The following is a 13,325-nucleotide window of genomic DNA, read 5'->3' as shown; positions in this document are numbered from 1 at the left end:
GAAAACACTGCCTCAACAGCTGCCTAACCCACTGTAATTGCACAGTAATAACAGGGCCAGGCACACTGCTGACCTGGGAACAATCACACAAACCAAAGAAAAAGCCAGCCACAGCCTCAGCTGTTGCAGTACGAAAAACTGACTCCAGAATCCAGCATTGCTTCTATCCACGTGTACTTACTATTGGACAGGCTGCAAGAAAAGTGCGAGGAAAGAGACAGTCAGGAGGAGTGTAAAGTGAAAAGCTGTTAGAAGAGGAGGGACCAAAAGGTAACAGGATCACAGCACATCTGCCAACATTTGCCAATTGCTCTCTCAGTTGCAATGATACTTCTAGTGAGAAAGAATGGTAGTTACTTCATTCTTATCATTACTGTAATGAGATACTAGGCTGGATAAAGAGGAAAACACAGAGAATGTAACCACTACAATAATGAACTAAATGTTACCAAAAGTGACTTGGCGTTGTTCTGAAAAGGTGAAACACAGTATTCAGTGCTAAAGAACTGAGTGTTCTACATAGTACTGAAATTTTCCTTAGATCATAACATCTATGAATTAGAATAAACAACATTTCATTTCTGCTGTTTGGTTTGGTTTGTTTGTTTTACCAAAAAAAAAAAAAACACACTGTTGAGTTATAATTTATAAAGTTGCAAAAAAAATGAATGGGTTAAGTGGGTTTAAGATGTATTGCACATTTTAAGCCATGAGTTAGAGATGATGTCTTATTACCTTATTTTTTGAGGAGCATTAAAACTAGGGAAATAGCACACCCCATCACCATTTTGATATTCTTCAGTCTTAACTCATATATGAAAGATGCTATTAGCAGAGCTCTTATTTCCAGCACAGCACAAGGGCTTTCCAAATGTTGGTCAAGTACATGATGAAAAGTCTATAGCTGGAATCTTGGACCCAAACAAACAATACTTCCAATAATATTTTCAGCCAACAGCTACACAACAGAGAGTCAAACACCAGCTTGTTGATCCATAAAATCTGAGAATTCTTTGGTGCAATCTGCCAGACAAGACAGAAATACAAGCCACACTGCCAGCATGCTCACTCTCTCTCTCTCTCTCTCTATATGTATATGCTCTGCAACATGTTGTCTATCTACCTTTTCCCTCAGTGAAATATATATTCCATGCTGGAGAAGCTCATGCAGTTTAGCAGGTGGGCACAGCCCTGGTCTGTGGGTTGGTGCAAGGTCCTGCTTTGATCTGCTGCATACTGATAGCTCTTTGAAAGACATTTTCTCTGCTCCCCGATTAAAAAGGTTGGTAGACCACATGACCTAAGGCATGATTTCCTACCATCTGGGATCGTTCACTTGATGTTTAGACTTTGCTGATCTGTTTGAAGACATCAGCTAAACCAGAGTTTTCTGCAAGGCACAAGTCATGCTGATAAGCTCCACTGACCACCCTCAAAGTGTAAGAGAAAAGCTACACACAGCTGTAGGTGTGTGAATGTGGTGAGGTAGAGACAATTCTTTGAGCTGTCAGCACAGGGAGATGTAAGCACACTTTAAAGGCCTTCCTAAGCCCAAGAGCTTCAGAAATGCAATGCTCCACATTGCTCCTCATGCCACAGCTAAGTGCTAAGCCTCAGGGAAAATAGGCAGGCTCTAATGGGCTCTGCTAAAACGTAAGCATAGAATGGATGTTCCTTGACAAACTCTTCTTTCACCTCAGAATCTCTACAGTGTCACGTTTCCTGCATTCCACCATTTAATACTGCATCATTTTTCTAACACATTTTTAAAATAGGAGCAGAAACAACATTCTCCTGTATACGTTTCCACGTGCTTAGAGATAACCCTAATTACTGCTTTGTTTTCTATTTATCACAAGCTCACCAGCTTAAGAGAATACAGAGTATGCTCTGAGAGTAACAGCATGTCAGTTACAAGAATTTAGGCTGACAATCTCTTTACATTAATGCTGATTCTTATGGTTAGTCAAGGTGCTATTTGAGCTTTCTTATGCACATTAAATATTTCAATTCTATCTTCAAACACCAATCGCTTGTAACTTATTTACGTAAGTATTTGGACTGTCATGTAAGTGATTAAACTGCTATAAATATGAATAAAGCTCTAAGTAATTACGTTGTATTTTAATTAATTTTCAATAAAATTAGCACAAATATTACACTTTGAAAGGTGCTAGATTTCCCAAGCTGGAGATACATCTATTTCTCTCTAGCCACTTGATCTCCACAGAATTACTCCTGGTTTACACTGACATGTGAAGCAGAGGAAAACCAAGCACCTGTGGCTATCTCCTTTACTCGCTGCACACAGACAACATCAGCAGCTGAGCCTTGCTGGTAACAAAGAGACTGCTTCTGCCAAAGGTGACACCTGGATGTGCACTGATTTTGGACCAAAGAAAACAAAAGTAATTCTTTTCTTGCTTTAAGAGAGGAATTTTGCTTTAAGAGAAGAAAGGACAAAATAACCTTTGTCAGTATTGTTGTCAATGATGTTAGCTGGTTTCAGCATAGCCAAAATTTTGCTCTGAGGCTGCAAACATTTTCTAAAGACAACAAATGATAACAGCTCTCAGGCATATTCAGACAGATGGCGTGTACCTCTCTCACTCAAGACCATTCCCTTGAGCCTATCCAACCCTGACCTAGGCTGAAAACTTCCAGCCCCATTAAAATTGATCTGGACATCTATTTCAAAAAAATCGAAATCCAAAGTTACCTTTCCAATGCCAGGGTTGTCCTTGATTTTGGACACAGCTCTCAGAAGGCATGGCGGTGCTGGGGGAGGACAGAGCTGCAGGATGCCACTAAAGTTAGTAGCATAAATAGACAAGTCGTGTGTGTGTGGCAGGGGTGGATGGTATTTCTTTCTCTTCGAAGACAGGTTAAGCTTCTGTGCTGCTCTGTATAAAAGTAATAGTGAGAAAGGACATGTTACTAGGTGTTAATGGCAATCTTGACCAGACAAACAGATGTTCATTGTCATCATTGCCTGCTTTAACAAATCAAGTCTTTGCATTCTAATCTGATTCAATAAGGACAAAACATCAGGGGACTAATAAAAGTAAGTGTGGGTAGAAAAATTATGACTGAAGTATTAAGTTAATTTCTCCTTCAATAGAGTTTCAACTATAACCTAACTTCTCTCTCCTCCCTTGACAGCTTGACAGCTGAACCCTAAAATGCTAAAATCTCACTAATGTAATAAAAAGTTGAAATAATCTCCTTGTCACTGTAAAAACCAGATGGATTTTGCTGGTGATAACATTATGGAAGCAATGCTTTGTACACTACAAGTTACTCAAGACACAGAATGACACTTCAAGTCAGCTAAGCCTAGATCCTATCTTGTTGGCTGCACTGAAAATCCTCAGATAACAGAAAATTTCCTTCAAGAAAGATTGGCTTCTTCCTCCTCAATTCCATTTTTCCACATTAAAAGGGAAAGCTATTAGAGAGACAAGCTTTAATGTTTAAAATTATAATGATCCTGCTTTTGAAATGCAGAATTTCAAAACATAAAAGATGAAGGATAAATTAAAGCATACAATTAAAATTGTAACATTCTTCCTTATGATTAAGAATAGCAACGGAATCAGGTTTTATGCTATTCCCCACCAGCAACACCAAACAGTATAGCAAAAAAATAAAATAATAAAAAAAAAAAAACAACAAAACCAAACCAGAAACTCAACTCTGCATCAAAACCCACATGGGAAAAAACACCCTACAGAGCTACGTAGAACACGTATCTGCATAAGTGAGTAGACAGCAGGTAACTGGCTGTTGCTGTGAGGGTGAAATCTCAGCTCTGTCAAAGCCAAGCAGCATTTTGCCACTCAAACATGTGTGATGAACCTTAAGACTGCCTGTAGATAGACAGCCTTCAGATACATATCATAAAAGAATCCAGCATGCTATCTTTTATTATAACTTTGAATGACAGTTAAGCCTGCAAAGGCACAAAGTGTTACACTACCAGTATCCGTGGGTGATCTGAGACCATGCTACTGACAGTACTTCTGTTGCTACTTCAGTACAACTGTTTATAGCAGCTGGTACTGATACCAACAGTTTTTCCAGGGGTAGCAATGCACTGTTCTGGTGCACGTTTGTGATATAAAGGCCTGTCACTTTGGGTAAATTAGTTTACAACTATACGACCACAAGAAGTCTCCTTATACAACAGCTACTTTATATTTTCATCATGACTTTCAGGCCAGAATCTCAAAGTACTTTTCAGCAAGAATGAGCTGGCATCAATATCTCTGAAGTATTATAAGCAACAGACACATGGGAAAACTAAGGCAGTGCTATGCTGTCATCTTCAACTCAGGGTAAAACTAGACTTTTAACTTTTCCATGAATCTAGTGATGATTCAGCCTCAGGTTCCATTATCTTAGTAAGCTGATCTGTGAAGGAACTTCTTCCTTTGCTTCTATTTACAGCGGGTCAGGAGCAAAACAGAATACTGAGAGTGGGAGGGCTGCACAGTCTCTTCCAGCAACACTACTGTTAGCATCAAGTAAGTAGCAGTTCAAAGACCTGGCTGTGCCCAAGGATCAAAATTACTCACTTGGGTCAGGATTACACAGCTAAGAACAAGAATTACGGACCTCCAGACTTCCCAGCTCAATGTTCTACGTTGCCCAACATGTAAGTTAAATTCCTGGACCCTTTTCTTCATCAGAATCAAGAGATGTAGACACCCTGTGTGCTTCTTTCTCCCTCTAAAAACACTGCAATATTTAGAAGAAAACAGAGTCATGTGATGAAAAGGTAAGACTCTAGACCCAAACTCAGAGCCAGAACCACCATCTTGTAAGAAATAAGCTGGATTCTTGCCTCTGAGCAAAGTAACAGTTTTTGACTCCTGCTGCACCCTGAGACAAGCAGGAACTGTGTCCCATGGTGAAGGAAAACACTGCAAGCATGAGTTTACACAGAACTTCAGGTTTTCAGTGGAAATGAGAACTGATTTAACTGCCTAAACCCCAAAAGTCTTGATAATATCTTTTTCAGTATGAAAATATAGGCCTGAAACAGGATGCCAGGCAAACAGTTGCACAACTTCACTGGGGTTGCAGCTGCACACTAAAACTATAATGCCTCCTAAATACGCAGCTTTATTGTGCAGAAAAGTCTATCTTCCCATTTGTGCTCTCATTGTGGAATTCAAGATAGTAATTATCCTCCCCTCTCCAAGTACCAGTTAACAGTTCTGGTTATTATTTAATCATCTTGTTGATTAATATGAAAGGTAGCGTTTATTTCCTTGTTTACATGCTATGATCCCTTGTTGAAATGATAAAACCTCCTCAAGAGAATGTCTTCAAAGTAGAATCAAGATATGCATTACATCCTGATGAAATAATTATTCCTTCAGTATATCTGGCTGAAGAAGCTCCTCTGGGAAAAATACGTGAAAGAGAATGGGATACAAAGAACAAATTTGCTCAGTAGTTGTTTATTCAAGCACCTAACAAAGTGCTAACCACCAGTAAACGCACCCACAAAGGCCAAACTAAGCAGCACATAAACATCTAAACAAAAAATCAGCTTTATTAAAATATAACATCTCTCAACGTTGTTCAGTAACACAGTTTTGGACCACTATAAAAAGCAGGTAGAAGACACCAAACCCACTAACAGCTGTCTTAACTTTCCCAAGACAGACCACCTTTCAAACTGATTTACTCCTAGCAGCATCCACACTTTATAGACTTTCACAATTCAAAGTACGGTGCCATATGCTAGCTAAAGCAATTAACTGCTAGAGTGCTGATAACTCCTTTTCCTATGAGTTTGAAGTATCACGATGTGCTGAGAAATTTGGCAAAGGGACTGCAGATGTCCATGAAGGATAACAGGAAACTGAGAAAGCAGAGGAACTGGAGTAGCTGTTGTAGAAAATAATCGGTGCTTTGACAGGCAACAAGCCAACTGCACTAATAATGATATATTTAAAAAGTATCTCATCTCAGGTAGCAGAGCACAAAGCTTAATTGTAACCTCTATGTGTTTACATGACATCAAAATGAGGTTATTTCTAGAACAGGAACACCACAGACATTTTGCACAAGCAGTATCAAACAGCTTGTTGGGTTGGTTTGTTTTCTTTTCTCTCTAAAGGGGAAAATATATGGAGTTAAGAATTGAGCAATTGGGGAAAACAAAATAAAACTAATTCTAGACTTTGAATACAAATATATGTAGCTGTCATCCTCAGCTCTTACATAAAGCCTAGCTCTTTAACTGCTACAAAATCCAGCTGGGCAGCAGCATTCATATGACGTGCTTGGGCCCCTGGACTGGTCCAGGCAAGGAGAACTACAGAAGGGCTCATCAACCCTTCTGCACTTCTTACAGCACCAGAATACACTTGGTGGTCTCCCAGCCAAGTACTCATTAGACCAAAAGATAGGCTGCATTGGTTTGGATGCGGGCACAACCAAATGAAACAAAATCCAACCACACAAAACTTCTCACTTCAGTAAAATTCATGAGAATATTTCCTCCCAGGCCACTTCTGAGTTGCCATGAAGATACTGGATTTCCTGCAGTCCTCATTCAACAACCCATTAGTGAATTTACACCTGAGTTTCCAGTCCTTTTTTATTCCAGCATTCCATTTCTCCAGCAGAATCTGCCCCATGACAACAGGGAAGGCCAACCTCTAATCAACAGTGCCCTTTTTGTCCACCACCAGAAAGGCTGAAACTGGGATCATACCAAACCACTTTCTGCAGGTGCTGTGCCTATTTCCTCTCAATTTGTATCTTTCCCTCAATTTTAATCTCTCAGACAAGGCTCTTAAATCATCTTCACCACCACAGTGGACTGACTGGACTTCTACAGTATCAGAGTCTTTTTCTTCAAAGGGAAAATTATAACTTCTAAAGAATACAGTGCAAAACTTAAGTGTTAGACTTATTTGTTTTTCTGGGTAATTTCCAAGTATTTCTTCACAACTTTGACACTTGCACACTTTCCACCTACCTTTGGTTTTCCCCATTCAACTTCAAGCACTCATCTATGGAGCACTCTTGCAAGGGAAGCTAAGCTCCACTATTATGCCTCACTTCCAATTAAAGCTCCAGAGACACATGCATATATTATTTTTACCTCTAGATGTGAGATCTACTGCCTGCATTTTGCTTAACTCTTTCCATCACTAATAGAAGATGTCTTTTAAGATGCTCTGGAGAGTTCTTTTCTCATAGCTAGGTGTCATGGTAGAAAATAAAACTAATATATGGCACATGCAGGAGCATTCAAATATCAAATGACAAAGGGACAGTCTCTAACCTGTTCTTTCCCCTCCAACACAATTTACAGATTACTAGATTTTTCTGCCATGCATGAATGAGACCAGAGAGGAAAAGCACAGCCAGATAAATTACAAAATTCTCAGCATCTAGAGAATGTGTGTATGCAGCAATGGCAGCTACAAAGCCTGACCAGTAAAATAAAATAATACAATTTTTTATTTTATATTCTTTTTATGTAGTTAGCATGACATTTCAGATACTCTTTTGTACTGCAAGCTGCTTCTACATTACATTCACTATACACATTCTGCACATCTTAGCTGTGAAAGTAAACAGCGCAATTTAAATCCCTAAAGAACAGTGTTCCATCTAGGTATAATTTCTCCATGAAACAGAAAAGTAGAATTTAAGCTTTTATAATGATGCAAAATTACAAAATTCCACAAAGTGCTATCCTAACATTTACTAAGCTTCACAAGGAAAAGTGATGCAAAATATAGTCTGGGACACATACTAAAATGAGTCAAGTGAGACAGATGCAGAGGACTTAATTAGACAAGGTGGGTTTGCAGAGAAACCCACACAAGTCAGATTAAGCTCCACTGAAAAAATAATAAAAGAAAACTTCTTCACATTCATTTCAGCATGAGCCATTATGTATTAACATAGTTGTAGCATCCTTAGCCAGCCTTATCACTGTCATTCACTTTGTGACATTTTTTTAGGGTTTTACTGAGCAAGTCACGGCCAAAGTAGTGCAAAGTCTAAGTCTCAAATATCCTGAGCTTTGGAGTTTGCTCAAAAGTCCACAGCAAATCTTGACAGATATCTCAAGACTCAACTTTATCCTGAGCTTTCTGCAAAGCTTGCAAGATTCTGAATGCAGGTTTACCCTTAAGAAGGATCCTTCTGAACTTTCTCAGTTCCCAACCCAACACAGTCATTGCTCCTCATCACATAATCAAAGCCTTTCCCACTGCAAACCAACTCCAAAGGAAGCAGTGGGAAAGTCCCAGTCTGTCATTGTATCTGCAGTTCCAGTTATTGTTTCCTTAATTACTCGTCAATACAGACAACAAATAGACGGATGTCCTACAATACACCCTCCAGCATTCCGTCCCGAGCCTTCCGCAATTAACAGAATAAACTTGGTTGGCATTATCACTTTTATTATTACTATTACTGTTTGATTTGTGGTTCTAAAATTAGACAGACAGCACAATGAAACAATACAGTCACTGCCCAAAACACCACACAAACTCAGAAATAAGCAAGGTATCAGGTTCCACTAGCACCATTTAATGTGGAAAATAAAACTGGTTTGGAAAGAGTCATTTTAAAACAGAAAGCTGGGAACATCTAAATCTGCCTCGGAGGATAAAAAGTCACCATCTGTATTTCTGCAATAAATTTTGCCCGAGGCATCTCTTATGAAGTATGAATTACATTCTGAGATTATGTCCTGTTCTTCCCCTTGGAACAACATTACTGGGTTTCTGTGATGCATACTTAGTTTCAGGAGCATGTGCTGACTTTCCTCACTTCAGCGTCATTATACATGTACAGCACCAAACCTTTGTTTGCTTAGCCATCCCAGCTCTGCTGTTCAGACACACTGCCAGGAGGAACAATAAATGTTCCTCATTTCACTGGTTTACCTTCCTCAACAAATAAATAATTTGGATTACAATGCATAGCCTCAAACAATGATGTTTTTATAATGGGTGACAGAAATAAATTTCAATAGAAAAACATCATTCTAAAACATTCCAAAATGTCAAACTCCATCTAATACTGTGGCGATATTGCCAAGTATCTTCAACATGAGATTAAGTTCAAGCCTTGCACCTTGCACATAGCTTGAATTTCAGGCTGGAATGTCAGCTTCTCACTTTGAGTGACCTCAATGTTCTCTTACTATCTCCTATTAAAATCTGAAAGGCAGAAAATATATATATATATATATATATATATCAGCTACACTGACATATTAGGAACTTTCTGCATTTTCCCATGGATGAATTCTACCTAACGTATTTCCATTACATATTTGCCCAAGTTGTTCTTAGAAACTTCAGGGAAAGCAAGACACAGCCTCCTGAGGCAGTCAGTTCTAGCTTTTAGCTATTCTTGCTGTTAGAAAATTCACACCTCGTGTCTCTCTCATAAATCTGCCTTGCTGTAATTTATGTTCCTTATCCCCCTCCATCTCCCCAGAAGACATGCAGAGGAGCTTATTTCCTTCTGCTGCTGCAGCTGTTACCTGTATGAAGACTGCAAGCATCCCTCAGCCTTCTCCTTTCCAGACAAAAACAGTCCCAGTTCTTCCAACCTCTTACAGACCAAGTTCCCTTGATTTCTGAACACCTTCATTACTCTCCCCCTACTCTGTTCACGTCTTCACTACGTACAGAATCAAGGCTTGATGGACAGGTGTGCAATAGCTGAGATACCTCTGAATTCAGGGACCTCACTACAAGACCAGACAGAGCCACTCTCTGCCAAACTCAGAAAGACCTCTGGGAGAATGACAGGTTAAAATAAACCTGCAGACTACAGCTGACACCAGAAGAGCTTTCCCATGGTGTACAGACCCAAGAGATGATACGCTTTCTCAGCCGCACATTACTACTTAAACAGAAGCAGCCAACCAAGCGATTTCCAAACAAGAATCCAAGAAGGAATTCTCATAGCTCTTCTCTGTAATTTTTCCCAAAATTTAAGTAACACCAAAGGGCAGCATTTGCTGACTTTTACACTTCAACTGTTTTTTCCACTCTCCCAAAACAGTGGTTTCTGAGCTGACTGTTACAAAATTGTTATGAGTGATGTCAGATCTATATTCCTCTCAGTATGCAAATTTAAGACACTTTTTTGGCCAAGGAATGTTGCTTCAACAGCCAGGTCCAAGGATCAAGAATGAACTTATTTATACACACACCAGGGTAGCAGCTAGGCACCGCAGTCTGCCACGTCCATTTCCAGCTCCACTTACTAATGATGTTAAACAAAGCGGGAGCAGTTGCACACACTGCCATACTTCTATGCTCACTGTTTACACTTGTGCCGTATGACAAACTGCTGAAAACCCATGTAGGTTAATCTTTATGTAAGCAAGACTGTCAACACCTAATATAGAAATATGCCAGTTTCTGGGTCGCACACAACATAGATAGCTCCGTATTGAAAACACAGCTACCTGACTGCCAGCAGTGTTGTCTCGCTCTATTTCACGAACTGAGGTAAAGGAGGCAGAACCACATCAATCTAAGCACACACTTTAGGGCAAAAACGGTTGGATTTATTTGCCAGCAGGACACAAACTCTCGAAACAGGTTGAGAAAAACTAAATTTTTCTCTAAATGAAGAGAGAATACAAATGAGACTAAAATAAAGTCTCATTTGTATTCTATCAAGAAAAAGTAATAAAGCCACTTTTAAAACTAAAAAGTAATGGAACAGAAACAATGGTGCTAACTAGCCATTCATTATTGAAGTAATTACTTTAATAGATCATTTAACATTTTGCTCTGCAATACCAGCTCCCGATATACAGAAGGAAGCCAGCATCAAAATGACTTATCAGGCAATTCATTATTTTTGTTACAAAGGATATTGCACTCCATGCTATTCATCAAAAACAATCTGGTATGAAAAGCAAAAACATTCTGCTCATTCAGGCTGCTCCCAGGAAAGAACAGGCACGTCTGTGATTGAAAAGGATGAGAGAAAATGCAGGACACAGCTAACATGGGGGACATCTGAAGCACAGGTGGGGCTAAACTAGGGCCCACTAATGCAAGATTTTCTCATTTCTGGTCACTTCCATCTGTAAAGACTCCATTAACTCTGAGGGTGGTTATATTTTTAGGTTACCTTCCTCCATCCCAGCACACTGACCCCACAGACATACCTTTCTCATAACCTTCAGCTCCCTCTTTTCCACATATCAGTGCACATTTAGAAAATCCACAGAAGGTCGGTTCTTCCTTCACCCAGGTTTTATTTCACATACTTAGTCAAAGGCTTGACATTTATACTGCCAAGCAAATAACTTTTTTTTTTTTTTTGGGGGGGGGGGAGGTATTTACTTATACCTAGTGTTACAGAGTTAAATGCACTGACAGTATTAAATGATACAGTGAAAATCACCAAAGTCTTATGCACACTCAATGAGTATTTTTAAACAAAGGAGAGACACACAAGCTTAAAGTCCAGCATTTCTGTGATTTGTTTAACTGATATCAGTCCTGAAGCAATACATCTCAGAGATACAGTGGGCTGAAATTTCAGCACCATTTAAAATAGCACTTAGCAGGAAAATATAAGACACGTGTTTTCATATTGTTGCAGATAGAGAAATTTGTCTTTTTCTGACCAAAAAATACTAACTTCAAACTTCAGGAGAAACAAGGAACTCCTGAAGTCCAGCTTGAGATTCATTATCAAGGAATATTTTAAACCTCATTCTGGACTTCAACTAGCTTCCCTAATAACTTTTAGATTAGATTCATTTTATGCTGATTAACTTCCACTGAGTCATTTCCTTATATTCAAAACTCCATAGGGCACTCCTTCTTAATAAGTGTAGCAAATCCAAGAGCGATGGGAAGAGAAGCACTAATGCTGAGCAACATGCTGGCTGAGCTTGGAAGTGTCATGTCAAAAGAATCATCATAGAATTATCATAGAGTTGTTTGAGTTGGAAAGAACATTTAAAGGCCATTTACTCCAACCCCCCTGCACTGAACAGCTCCATCAGGTGCTCAGAGCCCTGTCCAGCCTGGCCTTGGCTGTCTCCAGGGATGGGACACCCACCACCTCCCTGAGCAACCTATACCAATGCATCACCACCTTTATTATAAAAATATTTTCCTTATATCCAGTTTAAATCCCCCCTCTTTTAGTTTGAAACCATTTTCCCTCGTCCTATCAGAACAGACCCTGCTAAAGAGTCTGTCCCTTTCTTTCTTACAGCTCCTCTTTAGATACTGAAATGCTCTCAGCTCTTCCCAGAGCCTTCTCTTCTCCAGAGTGAACTCTTCCAGCCTGTCCTTGCAGGGGAGATATTCCATCCCCTGGACCACTTTTGCAGTCCTCCTCCAGACAGGCTCCAACAGGTCCATATCCCTCCTGTACTGAGGACTCCACAACTGTACGCAGTACTCCAGATGAGGTCTCACAGTGCAGAGCAGAGGGGCAGGATCCCCTCCCTCACCCCGTTGGTCATGCTTCTTTTCATGCAGCCCAGGATACATTAAGCTTTCCAGGCTGCAAGGGCACACTGCTGGCTCATGTCCAGTTTGCCATCCACCACTATCCCCAGGTCCTTTTCAGCAGGGCTGTGCTTTAATCTTTCATTCTGCAGACTGCACTCATAGTGGAAGTTACCACAACCCAGGTGCAAGACCTTGCACTTGGAAACACCCTCCATCATCCAACAGGAAGGATGAGGGAGGTTTTGAAATCTTGCAGTTGGTCAAGCTCCCGCAATTGTAGAGCTGGTGCTTTATTTTGCCTTGACATTTCATTTTTGTTATAAATGATAATGCAAAGCATTTCATTTTGCCACTAGCACAAGCAAGCAAAGCAGTTGAGCTCAGAACATAGCCAGCGTCAGTGTGAAAATGCACACACCCTACAAACTGCACACAACACTCAGTAAACTGAGTGTCAGAGAGACTGCAAATCACTCACGAGAGCTAAATGCTTTATTATCAGTCCAATTTTACTATTTCAATTGCTAAGTCTGCCATGCCTTAATATAAAGCATTAAAATAGTTAAGTATGTTATTGAAAGAGCCTGAAAGACACCAATAAAGTTGTGAGACAGGTGCAAACTGTCAAATTACAGCCCTACAGGAAAGTCGCCATTATCATTTTACCAATGGAATGCCCCATTCCTGCTGCAACAAAACTACCAGTGCAGCTGCCACAGCCACCAAGCTGAGAAGTCCCAAATAATGGGGCCAGAACAGGCACTGATGTTCAGGAGCCAAGGAGGCAAAAATAAGCAGACAGAGGAAAAGGGCTGGGATGGGTGAAGTGGGAGA

General features: G+C 39.9%; 1 protein-coding gene across 2 annotated transcripts in view; it reads right to left on the bottom strand.

Moving 5' to 3' along the window:
- The window catches only part of KIF26A (kinesin family member 26A), a 98,177-nt gene that overhangs the window by 24,463 nt on the left and 60,389 nt on the right, over window positions 1-13,325 (bottom strand). For both annotated transcript variants that reach the window (XM_085225724.1, XM_085225725.1), the window contains one exon: window positions 2,720-2,903. In XM_085225724.1, coding sequence (XP_085081850.1) covers window positions 2,720-2,903 — 184 coding nt within the window. The remainder of the gene's footprint in view (window positions 1-2,719; window positions 2,904-13,325) is intronic.

This window comes from Meleagris gallopavo, chromosome 5 (assembly GCF_905368555.1).
Source record: "Meleagris gallopavo chromosome 5, MGAL_WU_HG_1.1, whole genome shotgun sequence".
Classification (NCBI taxonomy): Eukaryota; Metazoa; Chordata; class Aves; order Galliformes; family Phasianidae; genus Meleagris; species Meleagris gallopavo.
The sequence above is the reverse complement of the archived record's forward strand: the minus strand, read 5'-3'. Positions and strand labels throughout refer to the sequence as shown.